This window comes from Lepidochelys kempii, chromosome 11 (genome assembly GCF_965140265.1).
Source record: "Lepidochelys kempii isolate rLepKem1 chromosome 11, rLepKem1.hap2, whole genome shotgun sequence".
Lineage (NCBI taxonomy): Eukaryota > Metazoa > Chordata > Testudines > Cheloniidae > Lepidochelys > Lepidochelys kempii.
The window spans coordinates 67040936-67060080 of record NC_133266.1 but is presented as its reverse complement, the minus strand read 5'-3'; the positions used below and the strand labels follow the sequence as shown (position 1 = coordinate 67060080).

Sequence of the window (19145 nt, the reverse complement as noted above, 5' to 3'; positions counted from 1 at the left end):
TATAAGGAGTGGAGTGCCTTCTACCTCCTCAGTTCCATCCACTGCAATGTCGGGGAACAAAAAGCAATTAGACTCTGACAAAGACAGGACAGTGAGTGGGGAGTAGGACTATACAAAGCCATCTTGAAGAACTGGAGTTACAAGTAACAAGTGGCTCTACATATTCCCACTTAGGGTAAAGACTCATAAGCAGTGCTGAAAATAACTTGGAGGTGGGGACAGAGTCCTAACTCTATAGAGACTGAGGTGCCACTCTACCAAAAGCAGCATCTGCCCTAGAGGCCAAGTCCAAAGCACAATGCTTACTGAAAACGTGAACAGAATTCCAGGTAACAGCTCTTCCAATCTCCACAGCAGGGACTTGTTTAAGTCAAGCAAGAGACGTTGCCACAGCTCTAATGAAATGTGGACATATTGTCCCTGGAAGAGAAGTCTCTGCCAAAGAATAAAACATTCAACAATACATTATTTAAGGCACCTAGAAATGGTCTGGGAAGAAACCATATATTCCATGCAATTTTTAGCATAAAAACAAAAACAATCTGGATGATTTACAAAACCTTTTAGTTCTGTATAATAATAAGCAAGGATTCGTCTTTCATCCAAAGTAAAGCTGAATCACCCTTATTATAACGTGGTTTTGAAAAACAAAACCCACCAAATCAATGAAATGATTGACATAAAAATCAGAAACCCACCTTTGGCAAAATCCTGAGGTCAGGCTAAAGAACCACTTACGTTTATGAAAAATGATGAATGGTGGGTCAGTCACAAGAGCATTTACCTTCTGGCAGATGGCATATCAATAAAGTAATAGATAAACAACGCAAGGAACACTCAGCAAAAGATTCAAAGGGTAGTTTCATCAGCATGGCTAGAGCCAAATTGAGATCCAAGAGGGACAGGATCTCTCAAATGACTATACATATTAAATAAGCCCTTCATAAAGCCTCTTAATTGTATTAAACACAGTGATTACCAGCAATTAAGGTATGATAAGCAGAAATGGTTACCAAATGAATCCTTAACCACTTCATATTTTAAAAAGATGGAATATTCTCTAGAACATAGGGCGTGGATGCTGAAGCAGAAAAGACGCCCTTCCCAGTCATCCCAAGTCACAAATCTGGTCCATTTTGATTTGTAATGTTGTCTGGTAGACTGATTCAGATTAGATACAGTTGATCACCCAAGCCATCAGATGCAGTGTGGGAGGTCTCAGTTGGGATGAAGAAACCTCTTCCTGTTCAGATAAGAGATCTAGTGACAGAGAAAGACACACAGAGACTCTGCTAGACAGTCGGAGGACACAGTATACTATTGTTGGTGTGACCAGACTGGGACAATGATCATCATCCTCACCATGTCCTTATGTACCATCCTTGCCATTTTCTGGATCAATGGAAAGGGGATAAAAGTCATACTGCAGGCTCCTTCCCCACTGCTGTAGAAAAGCATCTGACAAAGACTGGCTGTCCCTGCTGGCTCTGGAGCAGACAAGGCAACACTTCTTGTTGCACATTATTGCCAATAGGTTCAAGTCTGGTCGACTCCTTCTGGCAAGTATGTGGTAAACCAATTAATCCTTCAAGGACCACTCATGTTTGAGACACTCTGCAGTCACACTGCTCTCCCCCAGCAAATGCAGGGTTACTGGAAACACATAGTGGAGGATGCACCAATCCCATAACCTTATTGCTTCTGCACAAAGAGGAGAAAAAAGTGAACACACACCCCCTGCTTGGTGACATAGTACATTGAAGTACTATTATCCATTACTACTTACACCATCCTTCCATGCATGTGAAAAGAGAATGATTGATAAATGATAAACAAATGGCTCTCAACTCCAACACACAGATGTGCAGAATCTTTTCCAGATGAGACCAATGTCCTCGAAGCACCCGATGATTCAGATGTGCCCCCCCACCACCGTTTGGCGCATCTGAAGTTAACATCACCAATGCTGCCAGAGCATCAAACTGGACACCTCTGAAGACATTTGTTCTCATTAATTACCACTCCAGTGAAAGAAAGATGTGTGGAGGTATGGTGACCCACAAGTGCAAATTGTTCCGGACTTGGACAGTAAACCTGAGACATCCAGTGCTGCACAGGTCTCATTGGGCTAAGGAGTTACATAGGTAGTGGCCACCATGAGAGCAAGGAAATAAGATTACTCTTCAAGTCAGACACTCCTCGGCATTGAGAATAACCTCCCTCAACCTCAGAGACCTGTCCTCCAGCAGAAAGGCTCTTTCTTCCACTGAGTCCAGTGTGGAACCTATGAACACAATTCTGTGAGTTAAGCATTGATTTGATTGTTGAGAAGACCCAGGTCCAAGAGTAGATGGATTGTAACTGCTAATATGGCTTAACAGGTATTCAGGCACAGCAACCTTCATTAGCCAATCATCTAAACTACCACAAAGAGGCATTTTGTAGAAACTCTGGGTGCTGTTGAGAAGCCAAATGGCAGCACCTCATATTGGCAATGGCAACCCACCACCACTAAATGAACGTATGTGATGAAAGCAACTGTCATTCTGGGGTGCAATCCTGAGCAGTGACGGGTTGTCACCACCTCCCCTGTAACCCCGGATGCCTCACAATGCTTTTCTGGTTTAGGTCCTAACCTGGGCCACTCACAAAACAGACTACCAGCATGCAAGTCACACCCTGAGTGTCTGTGTAGAGCTGCAGCCCTAGCCCAGCAGCTCTGACCCAAGCAGCCTGTCAGAAAAGCACCAGTCACACTCTGGCTTCCACCAACCTTTGTAATGACTTGCAAGGTGACTCCAACACACTCCCAGTCCCAGATTTTCCCAAAACATGTGTTCTGCACTGTCCAGGCCTCTAGGGGACAGTTCAGATATTAAGATCTGTTGCCCCTGTAAGAAGTCAACAGTTTGCAACTTTAACAGGCGTTATCAAACAGTTCCATTTAAACACAACACTGGATTGGTTTAGATTAAAGATAAAACAAAACAAAAGAAGACAGGATTTTAAATAAATTCAAGTATAAAAGTTAGAAATGGTTACAAGCAAATGCAAGTGAAAACATGCATCTAAAAAAGTCTAAAATGTAATCTAGCAAATTCTGGTTCAAGGCTTTGTTCAAGATGGCCTCTCACCCACAGTCTTCCAGCAAGACAGTGAATGACTTTGGTCAGGATCTCTCCAAGAGGTCTAAAGATGTTGGTGTGTTTGTCTTCTTAGGTGAAAGAGATAAAGAAAGGGGCAAAGAACCCCATGTTAACAGTCCAGTGAACCTTTGAAGTGGATTCTTCTGAGGGTTACCCTTCAAAGTAAAGCTCATTCAAGCAGTAAAGGTGGCAATATGGAGTCTAATGGTGAAGGAAGCTCCAGGAGCTTTTCTGTCCCACCTTTGTGTTTGCTGAAATCGAAATTGTTCTCTTCCTGCTATCCTCTTCCCCCACTGCCTTTAGTATCCTGTTTACTACTTACATGTCAATTGAGGTAAATGCACACCCCTATGTTTATAATAGACCTGTTTAACAACTTTTACCTAGGAAGGGCTGTGTGGTTTTGAATGTGTGCTAGTATTATACAGGGAAATTCATAACTTCACTTATAATATTGCTACATACATTTCACCACAATATTATTGACCAGTAAGTTATTATTTTCAAATGATACCTCACACAGCATTTTTTTACAAAGATTATTACAACGGTATGTAGGGTGTAGATACAGGGGTGTTCAGCGTCACTGCAACAAACTGAAATGTGAAAATATGCATCCTTTAAATCAAGAGTCACAAACCAAACCATGACCAAAAGGGAAGGGATTTATGGCAGTGAAGAAGAGGACTGCTGTAATGTCTGCATTAAGAGTTAAATAAAAGTCATCTCAATAGTTTAGGGAAATACTTGCTGTCCCCTTCACTCAAATACAGGAATTCGAAAAACCAAAAAGTTGAAGATTTGGCTATTAGTTCTTTCCAGACCTTGTTTCCCCTGAAGTAATTTTAAAAAGCACAGCATGGGATATAAAGCACCTAAAAGGACATTTTTCACACAGGATGCTACAAAAAAAAAAAATCACTGAATATTTACACTAATTTCTTCCTTTTGTCAAAATTACAGGGTAAGTACTTCTTTTAGATACAGATATAGGTGTTATTCCAGAAGGTATTATATATCCTGTATTATTAAAGGCCTCCGCTGAAGATCAATATGCTAGAATGAGTTGTTGAGCTCTACAATACCAGAATTTTTAAAAGCTCTCAGGACATCAAATTCTGCCAACCTTACACTGAGTTAGAGGAGACTGCTCTCCTGCTTATGTTCTACACAGTGAACCAGATAGCAGAATCAGATCCAAAGTTAGGTTTCTAGGTCATGATCCCACCACGCTTACTCAGGCAAAGTAGTCCTTACTGATATGTGTAATTTCATTGTCCTCAGTAGAACTAAATGTGAGAATAAGTATTCAGTGATAAAACTACAAAACTGAATCCTTAGTTTGTAGCTGTCACTAAAACAGCTAGTAACACATATTAAATGCAAGGACAGTAGAACCACTATTTTATGAACTAATTGGGGATTGAGGAGTTCATAAAACTAAACTGAGCTTCTTAAAATTACAGTTGGTATCGTGCATAAGTTGCAGTATGATGCATTGCATCACTTTCTTCTTGTCCTTCAAACCACTGCAAGGCAATTTTCAATGCCTTGAAAGCACTGGAATGTGAAGGGATGTTGACTTGTTCTTCAATGACATCCTTTTATTATGTGATTATCTTTTTCCCCACCTGGACAAATGGTTTGTATAACTTGTTGTTCACAAGACTGGTGTTTGTAAAATCAAGGTTCCACTTTATTTCAAACTTTGTATTATATAAGGTTCTGAATTAAACTAGATGCCTGTCTCAGAGTCTGTGCACATTTAACAGAATGTTTTACCTCCAGTCACAGGGATCTCAATGGCACGCCCAGATTCTAAATTTTGTAATGTAGCTTGTAAACCTGTAACCTAAAGAGTAAAAATAAAGAACAGTTATGAGGACTTTGCTTTTGTACCCTATAACTATCAGTACAGAAGACAGAACACACATGAATAAATAAGCAGTAAATACCATGTGCAATTACTGATTTATCTAACTTGAGATCTCTGTTTAACTATATAACTATTTTAAAATTACTCATCTCACTCCATTCCTTTTCAAGAAATAGCTTGAATATAACTCATTTTTAAAATATTTAATCCAACGATATAAAATAATCCATCCAGAATTTCTGGTGGGAATTTTGCATATTTATTAAAACAATCAAATATAGATAATGCTATGGCCATATTGTGACATCAACTTGTAATCATAATTTCTCATTGAATTAAAAGTTAACCTGATGACACAATATGGCCCATAGCATTGTCACAATAAAACTGATCACACAATATGGTACTGTAAATTAAGGCATGCCTGTCATTCTAGTAGCCTAGTAGGTGGTAAACTGACCGGTCATGTATAAGATCTTTCATTTTCTTTGCATCAGAGGATGATTTTGCAAGATAAATCTTATTATGCATTTAAAATGATTGATCCCTTCCTCTGGGTGTCAATGTATTGGCCGTAACCCTTCTTTTCCTCCAAGACATTTTCCTTCATGTAGACATTTGTTCTCAACCCATCCCTGTGCTAAAGGGGCAAGATATCATCTACACCAATCTATAGATCAGATGAAACTAAAAGGGCCAGGGACGAGCAAAACACAATCTTTATCTCTCCATTTGAAGTACAAAGGTGTCTGTCTCTTGTACCTACTACTTCAGGAAGCAAGAGTTTTAAGATCATTCCCAAGTAGAAAAATGCACTGTTTAATTCTCTAGCATCTGAGCTAAATTATTTGAAGGTTTGCAATGATCTTAGAAGGCTTAGATCTTAGAAGCTTATGGATACTGCATCTCTACAGGCATGCTTTGAAGTACCTGAAACTATTGGAGATAAATTGACATACCTTTCTTTAAAGCTTTTTGACTGACAATATTTAATTAAAACTATTGGGGCAGCTAATAACCTTTAAGGATGGTTTCCTGTGCAGTATCCATAAAGGATAACGAGAACCCTGCGTGGATATAATACTTGTATCCATATCTGATCCACAATCCACAAACATGGTCCACAGATGTCTGCAGATATCCACAGATTTGCAGGGCTCTAAGGATTAATAGATCATCAAAATTATAGTACTTTGATAAAGTTTCAGTGTAAGTCCTCTGACTAGGTCATAGTTCTCTGATGTTTCATTCACAAATATGAAAGCTGAAAGAATGATTAAAAAGAAGATTCCAGTACGCCCATTCCTGTTGATAATTTAACACAGTCCTTCGCCCAAGTAAAGGCCCTGTTCAACTTAAGGTTGGCCTATTAGGGAGGACAAATTCCAGTCTGTATTAGTGATTTTGTCTCACTGATACTGAGCTAATTGTAAGTACTTCCAATTTAAACCATTAATAAAACGTTGTCTCTTCAGCTACACAACATCAGCAGGGCACTTGAAGGCAGATATGACTTTAATATTCTGTCTGGGTACATTAAACTAAAGCATCAAGATTCCTATAAAAACTTCAAAAGTATTTGTAAATAGTCACATGAAACTCAGAAATAATCTATCCTACTCTTATTTAAAGAAAAAATATGAATCAGCTGCCTAGTGAGCTGTAGCTCCTGAAAGCTTATACTCAAATAAATTGGTTAGTCTCTAAGGTGCCACAAGTACTCCTTTTCTTTTTATGTTTCTGCTAGTGTAGTTGACCATGTTTTTACCTGACCAACTGCTCTGTCTCTCTCCAAGCTGGTTAGCATTTTCTGTCTCAGTATAGTCTGGTATTTTTCAGTCAACTGCTTCAACATTGGCTCATATGATGCATAATGTGCCTTCAGCCTATGAACAATAAAAGCCAAAATGTATTTTAAAGGATGACTGAGTTAAATCAGCAATTTCCACCTAAATAACTTTTTCCCCATGTACTATAGAGAAGAATAAAATGTAGGAAGGTCAAAACACAGCTAGTGTTACTTAGCATGCAACCACCCCGCTGGAGTGCCAAGGAAAAAAATAAGTATATATCAGTTTTTCAGTAATAGGATCTGTATATCCTGCCACCAAAACCTTTTGAAGTAATCTATCCAGTTTTGTTTTCTGTTTTCAGCAACTCCCCTAATATTCAAAATACTTTAAATTTGTTACATACATTAAACTTTATTAATCTTTGCTTCCTTCTTGTAGATGGATGTTATTTCATTAGGAGAAAGAAAAATGCAGATAGGATTTGACAACCAAGTAGGCTACTAATTTAGAGAAATCAGCTACAATATAAAATTTTGTAGCATTAATTACAGTAGAAACTACATTTGGATCCCTTCATCAAATTAACAAGAAGCTAAGTCACCCATACCAACTCATGAATCAAAGTATGAGAATGCTTTATTTTTCAGGAGAAATTGTTCAGCTCAATACACAACAAATTAACAACTTCAAGTATATTGTGTTTTGCCAGAATGCTGGCAAAAAGACAAAACTGGGAGTTTTCTTGCAGTAAGATAGACTGTAAAGTTAAAATGCATATAAATGTGAGTCAGCCAAAATCATGAAAGGTGTTGAGAGGTACTTAATTAACATCTGCAACCCCAGGATTTGGCCCAAAGCTTGTTTTAAAATTGATCCACTCAAGGAAGAGATTCTAAAGAATTATCACTGTTGATTGGTGATCACCTACAACGTAACCCCACCCCCCGCCCAAACAAAAAAAAAAAACCACCACAGATCCCTGCAGCAGTGGATCTCAGAGCCCTGGTTAACTGACTTGGGCTCCTGGGACTCACACTACAAGCCTAAAAATAGCAGTGTAGACATTTCCACTTGGGCTGGCCCCTGGACTCTGAAACCCATCCAGGGTGGGTGAGTCTCAGAGTCCAGGCTCCAACCCAAGGGGAAACATTTACACTGAAATATTTAGTCCCATAACATGAGCCCAACAAGCCTGAGTCAGTGGACCTGGGCTCTGAGATTTGCTGGCAAGTTTTTTTTTGCTTTTTTTGGTTTTGCGGTATAGATGTATTGGTCAGTAACCTAACCTTGGACAGCAAAGAATGGCAGGTAATACTAGCAAAGGCAGAGGAGCACAAAGTTCCCAGGAGCAGCAGCTATTATGTAATGATGAAATTATGGAAATTAATACTAAAGAACTCATAGGGAATATTCATATAACAGTTTGGGTTTATTTGCACCCAAAGCAGTTCAAATCCCAGGTAGAAAGCTCAAGTTTCAGGAGACTATTAACAAGGATAGAAAGACTAATTAATGAAAAGACCACCTCAAAAGGGCCTGATTCCCAAGGTACAACAACTTGTTACTGACTGATTTAGAAGATAAGACTACCTTGGTAGAAAAATTGATCTAAAAACCAGATATCACTTCGTAACAATGGGAAAATATCCAGAGGAAAGCCAATAGCTCATCTATTTGTTTAATCATTAAGGAAAATTACTACACAATACTTTACCAATAGTACTTCCCTCCATTTAAAATAAGGATAATATACAAAAAAGGAAATCATAAATCCTGCAGAAGATGATGTGGAGGAATTAGGGACCTCTCTCTATATATGGTGGGAATGACCTAGGACTTTGTTTACACTTGGGATGGTGCGTAGGGTTCACATAGCTACATGCTGCAATGAAAGGCAGGCAGCATCCCTACTCACTGCAGTGTGTAGCTACATGTGGCAGTGAAAGGCTCCAGAAGGGGGAGGAAGCATGGAGGGCTCCAGTAGTGGGGCATGACCGGAACCTTTCCCTGCTGCTGGAGTCTTTCACTACAGCAGAGAAAGGCTCCAGCAAGTGTGAGGCAGCAGGACACAACGTTGCTAAAAATAGCAGTGGAGACATGGCAGGCACTGTTTGGGCAAGTAGAGAGCCATGTAGGAGATATACCCTAGGGTTCAGGTGGGTAGGGCCCTATCACCTAAGCAGTGTCTCACCATCTACATTGCTATTTATACCCATGCTAGCTGCGCATGCAGCATCCGTACGCTACAGGCCACCATAAGTGCAAACATACCTTAAAATGATAGTGATTGCGATGAAAATGGTACATAGAAATTTTCAAGGTAACTAAAATTTAGACCACCCAGAGAACCTGTTCTATTAGGTCACAGCCCAAAGGAGGTTATTGCTTCTGAAAAGGACACATTAGCTACACAATTACCACTAGCAGCCAGATGCTCATTTTTGGAAAATAATGGATCCCCAGCGTTAGAGGCATGGAGGAGTAAAGTATTAGAAATCCTTTGAATGAATACAGTGACAGACAGCCTTACATCAATATCAAATAGATTTTATAATATATAATTACCATTCGTTTAGACTTTGAACAGAATTAACACACAGAAAATGATAAGAGATCGACCAAACACTAATGGGTCTTTTGAAGGTAATAAATAGGATTAAATACTTCTATGGAAAGTTCATATATGGTAATAATGATAAAATAAATTTAAAAAAATCTAGGGCCAGACTTCAACCCATGAACTTTAGCCACACAGTGATAAGGTATCATAGATCACTCCAAGGCACTTCACACAGAACTCGATGGGACAAAGTTACTTTGTCAGCTGTAATACAGCACCTGCAAGAAGGTATGTAATGTGATGCTCACAGATCTCTTCAACAAATTCTTTGACAATATTGAAGCTCCACCAAAGTATTTGTTTCCCACTCGTATCTTAAAGCTACTTTTAAAAACATCTTCCTGCTTTATCGGATATTTTGTTGTCTATCGGTTAGAACATAGGGCTATGAGCCACAAGACCAGTGCGAAATTTCCAAATCTGCCACTGACACGTTGTTTGGCCTTGAATTACTCACTCAACCATTCTGTGCCTCAGCTTCTCCATATGTAAAATGGGAATAATATTGTGACCAAAATGCTCGCCTATATTCACTCCCTACACATTACTGCAATGATACTTGTAGAAAATATGCCTTGTGAGGTATCATTTGAAAACTAATAACTCACTGGTAAATAATATCATGGTGAAATGTATGTAGCAACATTATATGTAAAGTTATTAACATAATCTGAAATTATGACAAATGTGGTTACCAGACAAATCTGGGGAGTGGATAAACCTGTTTCTTAAAGGAAAAAAAAAAAAAAAAAAACACACCAAGCTGGTGCCTCTAGTCAGATGTCAAAGTTGACAATCACCTGCTAAGTGGTCATTTTTTGGCAAAGAAAGGGATCAGTAACACATCGATCTACACTTTAACAAACAACAGCATTGATCCTTTTTCACCATGAGACTCCTAGTCTCCATCCTCACAGCAGGAAGGAATTTTATCTAGGGGTAACCTGCAGGAAAATGCATTTCACAGGGGGAATTGACTATAAAAAGTGAGGGGCAAGAACACCCCAAAGCTTCTCTCCCTACCTATCTCTCTTTCTTTTTCACCTAAGATGACGAAGGAAGCAGCCATTTGACTTTGGAAAAGATCCTGCCCTGCAATTTGGTCAGCCCTGTTGCTGAGAGTATGTAGTAAGAATTTTACCTTGCACCAAGTCTGGTTTGTTAAATTTAGTTAATAAGAAAGCATTTTCTCTTAATTGCTCGTCACCAATTCCGACTTTAATGCCTTGTAATTGTACTCACTTAAATACCTCTCTTTGTAGTTACATAAATTTGTTTTATTCTTTAATCAGAACCAATCTAGTGTTGTGAATTATTTGGGTAACTCCAACTAAAGTAGCAAATTGTTGTATATTGTTTCCTTACAGGGGCAATGGATCTAAAAATATTTGAATTGTCCTGGAGAGAGCTGGACAGTACAGAACACATGTTCCGGGGGGAAATTCAGGACCAGGAGTGTGTGTTGGGGATCACCCTGCAAGTAGTAGCCAAAGCTGTTGGAAGCCAAAGGGTGGCTGGTGTGCTGCTGACAAACTAAGAGTTGCTGGACAAAGTTGGAAGCTACAACAGCAAAGTACAGTGAGGCACCTAAATTTTCAGTGGTGACCCAGCCCCGCACTGAATAGGATTGCACTCCAGACTACCATAAATATCACCTGCCTTTTGGGAAACATTTTGAGCTGTTCATATGAAAGATACTGTTTAGGTGCAAAGTACTATTTGCTTTTATATATTTCCAATCCTTCTCCTTCATTCTACCTATCAAGAGGGCCTACTGATCCTTCTCTAAAATACAAATGTAGCTTAAAAAAAAAAGCTAGTCAAAATGAAATCCTTTCTTTCAAAGGAAGGAAGGCAACATGGAAAGCAGAGATGATAAAAGTTACAACTATGCAGTTTTTTGTATACATTAGTACAGCAAAAATGCCCAAAAGAAACAAAAAGAAGCAGATCATGACATTCTACAGATTAGCTCAACTCATAGACAACAACTGTCAAGAACAAGAACTAATGACATTTTAAAAAAAGAAGATTGATTTAGTTGTATCTAACTCAAGTTGAAACAAATAAGTGAGCTTGTTCAATCACCATGAAAAAAAAAAGGAATTGACAGTCAAGGAACGTTACATGCTTTATGTACCAAAAATAAGTCTATGTATGTATGTATGTCTCCTTTCTCTGCATCCCAGGAGGTTTCCTCCAATTTCTGAAACGCTGGAGACATTTGAATTTTAGAGGCCTAGGTTATCATTTCTCGGCTTTCAAGGATGGGCAGAACTGCCAATTACCAGAACTGCTTTGGTCTAACAATTTAAAATTCAGCCATGACATAACATTGCCAAGTAACAACTCAAACTCACTTAGCTTTCTGTTAAATGACAGTAAAAAAAAAAGATCAGTTTGCTTACCTTTTAATATCACTAATGAGCCTGTTTTTTTCCTGGGCCACTCGCTTATGGTGCATTCGATGGAAATCACGTTCTTTCTGTATTTTTTGCAGAGCCTCCTTAGCTTTGCTGCATGAAACCACAATGTCAAACTCTATTACAGACCTAAAAGTCGCAATATTACAACAACAAAACTTCAAAAACGGACTCCAACGAGAGACTGCTGAATTGGAATTAATTTGCAAACTGGACACCATTAAATTAGGCTTGGTAATAGTTCACCTTAACTGATCACTCGTTATAGTGTGTATGATCACACCCATTGTTGCATGTTGTGTGTGTGTGTGTGTGTGTGTGTGTGTGTGTGTGTATTATATATATATATATATATCTTCCTACTGTATTTTCCACTGCATGCATCGATGAAGTGGGTTTTAGTCCATGAAAGCTTAAGCTCAAATAAATTTGTTAGTCTCTAAGGTGCCACAAGTACTCCTGTTCTTTTTGCGGATACAGAACAACACTGCTGCTACTCTGAAATGTGAAACTTGTAATTCCATCTCTTGAAGACAGGAACTTGGGAGACTGATTTAAGAGATGGATAATGGAATACAGAATTTTTAACTCTAAGTCTATGTCTACATTGTCCAGTAATTGAGACTACAGTTCTGTGAATAGCAGTGTGTGCTACATTGTAACTCCTCCATGTGGATGCCGCAGGGGCAAACTAGGAGGTTCCTTGTTCACATTACTGTAGTCCTGTTTGAAGAGGAATACGTTAAGTAGAAACCTTTTAGTTTCCCCTTGTGGATCCTGCAGGTGTGGTTACAGTGCAGCACTTCGGTAGCCACTGCTATTTACACTGCCCTGGGATTAGGACTACAGGGATGTGGAGAAACCCTAAATCATGGATTCAAATCCATCCCAGACTGGTAGTGACTGAAATGAGAAGAAAAAGTTGGTGGCCTCAATCTACTTTCTCCTGAACTGTGTCTGCTCAAAAAAGAACACCATCACAATGCTACTCAGATGAGAGACTGAAGACTTAGCTGTCAAAGACCATTTTTGTGAAAATGATCCTTCCAGGTCAAAGTAGGTAGGTGGTTCAGATCCCACTCTCTTGGTGGCATTGCCAATTCTATCCCTTTTGGTGGGTACATATGTCAGAGATTTTAGTGTAAGGGCTGTCAGTCTTGCTCCCTTCACAAGCAGTTAGCTAAACAGAATTAGAGAAAAAAAGCAGGGCTATTTGTAGAACTAGGCTGGGATTGTCAAACTTTGAGCCATCTGTAATATAAAGAGGAACCTTTCAGAAACCACACATTCTCACTTACACCAACGTCTTGCCTTTACCTACACACTGTATGCAGCACATATCATTGTATGAAGTGCTGCACATAATAAAACAAAAAAAGGTGTTTTTCTCTGTGGCAAAGGCAAGCAAATGTGTATGGGCTTTTGGTGCAGTGGGAAGGAAGTCAAGCAAGGGTTCTCTTTTTTAAATGATCATCAATTCTGAGGAAGGTTTTACACTTTGACAGTCAGACTTCAGCTGCAAACAGGGTATATAACTGTATGCACAGTTTTGAAAGTCAGGACCCTAATCTCTTGTGCCACAAGTAGATTAGATTCTGATCTGTAAAATAAGAATAATGGATTTCCTCACATGGACACTGTAAGGCTAGTTTAACCGACGTTTGTAAACCATGTAAATGTAATCAGATTTAAAGCTCTGGTATTCACTGGTAAGTATTACTACAATGCATACACAGATCAAAGATCTATACATCCAGCAATCATCACAGCTGCCGAATACATTCCCACCACATGAGGCGCTAGAAATTTTATAACTCTTTGCAATACATAGTGGTTGGGGTTCTCTGTGGTGAAGGGCACATTAAATCTGATTACCGTTAGAGATATGCACACACAGTCCATAGCCTCTGTTTAAACAGTAGGGGAAATGATTTAAAATATTTACAGCTGCAAGTAAAACACAGGATTATAAGACTGGAGGTTCCTCTGAAATCAAAGGCCAAAGCCTAAAGAGATTTGAGGCATCTCACATCACCAGGATAACAAGATTTAATATTCCAACTGGCTTTGAAACCATGATATACAACTTGATTGAAAAGTAACTAATATACAAAGAAGGTCATATCTTCAGCAAGGGTAAATCATCACTCAGAACAATGGAATTCTGCTGCTTTACCCTAGCTGAGATCAAACCCTCCATGTATATGTTAGTTAAATAGATGGATTTAAATTAACAAATAAATCAATGTATTCAAATACATTGTTTCAGAGTTCATGTTTTCAGCATTTCCTTATTCGTCCACTATACAGCTAGAGACAACATCCTTGCTATAGCAAAAGAAGTGTTACAGCTGAAGACAAAGCAACTGCCTTGCCAACCAATCAGAACTTGACTTCAATGGAACTATACTCATTTATACAAAGCCTAGGATTGTGTCCGGAAAATACAAGGGATAGAAGGAGAATGAAGATAGTTTGGGTTTTTTTCCTCTCCACATTTCTACAGTCTTCAAAATAAACACAATTTTAAGTTTGATTTCCATGACTTTCAAATGTTTAATTTTTAGAACTAGAACACTTCATTTTAAAAAAAAATTCCCTAAAATTAATAAGCCTAAATTTCAATTTAACAAAGTTTTTGCATGGTAATTAATGTTTGCGGAGGTATTGTTGGAGTGGAAGGGGCATTTCTGCACACATGCTGTATTTCTTTTAATGTTTTCCCTAGTTATTTCAGTAGGCAGATAGAGGCTTTCAGACTTTGGACAGCCTATTAAAAATGTATTATTTATTGTGCACAGGAATTGAAACTGATCAAGAATTTCTTTTTAAATGTTGAAAATCCATGGTGAAATGTGTCTGAGTAACAGGTAGGAATCTAATAAGTGTGTCTACATTTGCCGTACAATCATTTTCATACTGTATTAAAACAACAAAATTAGATTTAGTTTTAGACACTATCACTCTTCCCATGATAGTTAAACAACATTAAAGCAGAAGGAAATTGGTTTGCAGTCTCTTACACTGGGCCCCCATACTGGTGGTGTCACAACTAATGTCCCTTTTCAGCAAGAGGATTGTCAACAGCAGCAAGCTCAGAAGCAACTAATTTAATTAGAAGCTATTTTCAAATACATTTCACAGCGATGCATCTCACCATGAAAACTTTCTGTCTGATACACTGAGTATAATGAGTATTATCGTCTAATCAGCACTCCCCCAGTATGTTCAGCTGGAAGCATTGAAAAATAAAGCTTTGTATCACCAATGGGAAAAAAGGCTGATCATAGAAATCTTCAAATGAAATATGTGGTATAGTATATTTCACTCAGCACTGGGACTTGGGATGTAAGGAATAGAGCCTCAGCTGATGTACAGTGTCAGTAATCCACTGCAGTCAATGGACCTGACAATTTATACCAGCTGAAGATCTACCCTGATGAGCCAGAAGTTCATTATTACACTGTGCAAATGAGGAGCATTCTTTCTTCTACAGAGGAAAAATCTTTAGAAGATACCAGCAAACGGACAAAAATTTCAGAGGGCTAAGGTTTTGCTTTTCTTTCTTTGACTGCAGCTTGTCATTCCTCCCCTACCTACTTAAATGGGAGTAGCTAGTTGCCTGGTCCTCCCTTCTCTCCTCCGCCCCCAAGGTTCAGGGAGGCTGCACAGAAGAATAAAGGGATGGTTTTACTCACAGTTCATCTCCCAATAAAGCCCATTAGTTGTCAGTGCAATTCAACATTGAACACAAATGCAGAAAAGAGTTAGCAAAAAAAAGACTGCAGTGTAGCTCACTGCTGCATCTCTCCATTATACAGTCTGAATGTAAATTACTGAGTATCTTGTAAAATCAGCTACTGTGGATCCATATGCACAGACACAGTCAATAAATGTAAACATATATATTTACACACCTACCTACTAAACAACCTAAAAACAATAGAAGTTTTACATTTGAAAGGACTACAGGATCAGGTGTTTAATAAGGAATTATTCTTCTCCTTTACATGCCAACTTGTTGCAATATGACAATTTGTAGCATTTTGATGCATAGCATTATATGGTAATTTTTCATCTATCCCTACATATTACATTTTCATAATCCTGTGGAGTATTTTGTTGAGACTATTGGATTTTAAAATATTATCAACTAAAGCCAAACAAACTGACACAAAAGAAATTCAGACTCAGCTCTCTAGACAGAGCTGAGAGATATTTGGCAATTTCATTCAGCACCTCATCCATAAGTGAGAATGTGCAGAGGCACAGAGAAAATAGAAATGTATTAATTCCATAAGGAGTTTGATTTTATTTTATCTGGAGCATTTGCTGTTTAAAAAAGGAGGCAGTAGCATGCCTTTAAAACTAACATACCTGGCAGCCAGTTTATAGTTTTCCAATTCCTTCTTTAATCTTCTGTTCTCCATCTCCAAATGCTGATTGTAGGTGTACATATCTGGGACAAATCCAATATCTTTACATTCAATTGCACCTTTCTGCATCAGTTCATACCTAGAATAATATAAATGGGTAGACGTTTTACTTTAAGTTCCTTTACCCCCTCCCCAGTGTTTTCCTTCCCATGTTCATGTTTACATTAACTATAATCACTAACACACAAAGCAGCCTTGATCAAAAATTCTCATTTATACTCAGACTTAGTGATATTACCACTCTATGTTATGCCCTATTTTGGTCCCCTTCATTTTAGCATTTTTTCATAACATTTAAAACACATCTTATTTGAGGCATACTGCCTTAACCTCAACAATTGTTCTTTTCCTGCCTTTCTTCTGGTCTATGCTTTCAAAAGAAAGCTTAAAGAAAAAATATTCACCTCAAATTGTACCCCTTTAAAAGTAGCAGTTTCCAAAGATACACACAGTCCTTTTAGGTCATGTAGTCTCTAACACGCTTGTTTTTCTGAAGGCCTCTAGGACTCAAACAAAGCTATGGAATATGTGGATGAATGACCCTATCAATTGTCCCAAGCATGGAACTCATAGTTTACCTGGAAAAATGTCCCCATAAACATCTTGTCCTTCATTTTACTAATAGCACTCTTTCATATCAGTATTACATTTTTCTCCTTCATTATTTTGGAATCAGCTAATCACAAACACATTTCCCATTGTTCAATGTGATATTTATACATTTTTGTTACTAGCCGGCCAAATCTTGAGCCTACGAGCTTCTGTGATGTAGAACTCTATAACCTGTTCCGTGCTCCACAATTGCAGACCGAGCCATACCTTAGGCAGTGAACAGTGCTTCTTAGGCAGCCACGTACATTTGCATAGTACTCATGCAGCCTCTCAGTCATTCTTGCAACAGTGTCTATGACTTTACCCAGTCTAAACCTCCAACTCTTTAGAGCAATTCAGCTCATGGGTGCGTTGTTACCGGAAATATAGAATCACCCAGCAGAAGGGCAAATTCCACTTTGGCTTGCTGACACTATGAAAAGATAGATGATGCTATCCACGAGAACAGTATCTCCTACGTGTTTGCTTCTGTCAGAGTTCTAGTTGAGCTAGGAGAGAATATGAACTTCAAGATTTGCCAAGACTTTTAAAAAACACATCCATACACAAACTCAAGATCCTATGGGCCCCAGTTAACCCAAGGTGCCTCTGTACCAGTAGAGGTTGTAAAGAAGTTTCCTAGGTTCCACAGCCACAGAGAGTCCTCCCTAGTGCACAGAGGTACAGTACATTGCTTTCTTGGATCTGACTGGGTAACCTGACTCCATTCTCAGGGACAGCGGAGCAGATCCTCAGCTGGTGTAAGTTGCCATAGTTCTTTTGAGGTCAGTGAAACTATGCTCCAAGGAGCTGTGCCAAATTACAACAGCTCAGCATCAGCTCAATGGAGCTGCATCAATTTACACCAGTTGAGGATCTATCCTAGAATCCTTGGGTCTACCAAACCTGATTGCCATAGAAAGATATGTTGGGGCTGAACTTGCTAGTGGAAATCATAACAGCATGTTTTGCTGCACCAAAAAGGCAAATATACTTTTTATGAATCTGTTTTATGCAGTTAGTATGCCTGGCAACAGCAGCCGAAATTAAAACTAGGAAGGATATACTGTACACTAGCTCCTGAACTGGACCCAAACAGCAGGTTTCAAATGAATAATTGCAACATTGCTATGGTTTTCAGATCAATAAAACACATTTGAGAAAGCTAGAAGTTCTGTAGACCATCCTACAAGGGGTGTAAACCATCTAGATCAGCTATCTCAGCAATTGAAAAAAAATATGGCTGTTTCCAATGGGAGTAAAGTTTCAAAGGATGAAGGTGAATGTTAGAAATTATTGTTTCCATGTGTATGTGCTCTGCCTAAGTCAATTGCTTATCTGTGACTTCTGGGTTACCCACGGTTCCTCAGAGGAGTAGGCACTGCCATTCATAGCTAGGAATGAGACGGTCACTCATGCATCTTTTTACCATCAGAAAAGTGATGGGATTTGTGTTATCTTTGAAAATATTCAATAGTATTTAACCAAAGCTAAAATTAACACTAGCATCACTTTTAGTTTTCATACCCAAAATAAGCTTTTGATATCAGGTAGGCTAACCACACTACCCAAGTTATCCTACAAAGGAACTATGACCATATCATTTCATTGTTTAAGTAAAGCTCTCATTAAAATCAAGGGCTCTTTTTGCCAAAAGCAATCTCAGACCATGTATGGTCTTGTCATTTGATGCTAATAAAACATTGGATAATCTAGTTTGTTAATACTTGCATTTTATATTGTGAAAACCATGTTTCAGGATGAACTTTAAGATGGCACTAAATAGCTTATTTTAACTCTCAAACCTCCATTTTGTCCTGGTCTTTTAAGTTTGCCATGCAGCACAAGGCAAGGCTTCCCCTTTTCCTCATTATTTTTTCATTTAGCACTAGAAATCTTGGCAGTAACCACACAGAGTAGCTTTCTAATCCAGTGGGGAAGGGAGTCAGAGTACCAAAGGAAAGATAATATTTAATATGAACCTCTTTCTCTTCCTTCAGTTAATAAGCAGTGTAATATCAGATTACTCCACTCACTGGTCTTTTTCCTCTATGCACTTTCTATCTAGTTGTATTAACTTTTCATTCTCATGGCTTGAGGAAGACCTGAAATATTTAGAAATCATTCTAAGAAACCCATATTAGTTAGGGTTAATTTTTCCCTGCTTTCTGGTGAGGTAAAAATGAATCTTAGAGCTCCCTTTTTCAGTTTGAGTAGAGGTAGAGGAAGAGAACAATTGGTCTCATTATCTTGGTTGCAT

At 38.5% G+C, this 19145-nt stretch overlaps 1 protein-coding gene across 3 annotated transcripts in view; it reads right to left on the bottom strand.

Moving 5' to 3' along the window:
- SPAG16 (sperm associated antigen 16) overlaps positions 1–19145 on the bottom strand; it is a 722158-nt gene that overhangs the window by 682109 nt on the left and 20904 nt on the right. For all 3 annotated transcript variants that reach the window (XM_073306724.1, XM_073306725.1, XM_073306726.1), the window contains 4 exons: positions 16236–16373; positions 11844–11951; positions 6791–6908; positions 4929–4998 (listed from right to left, as the gene is read on the bottom strand). In XM_073306724.1, the coding sequence (XP_073162825.1) occupies positions 4929–4998; positions 6791–6908; positions 11844–11951; positions 16236–16373 (434 nt within the window). The remainder of the gene's footprint in view (positions 1–4928; positions 4999–6790; positions 6909–11843; positions 11952–16235; positions 16374–19145) is intronic.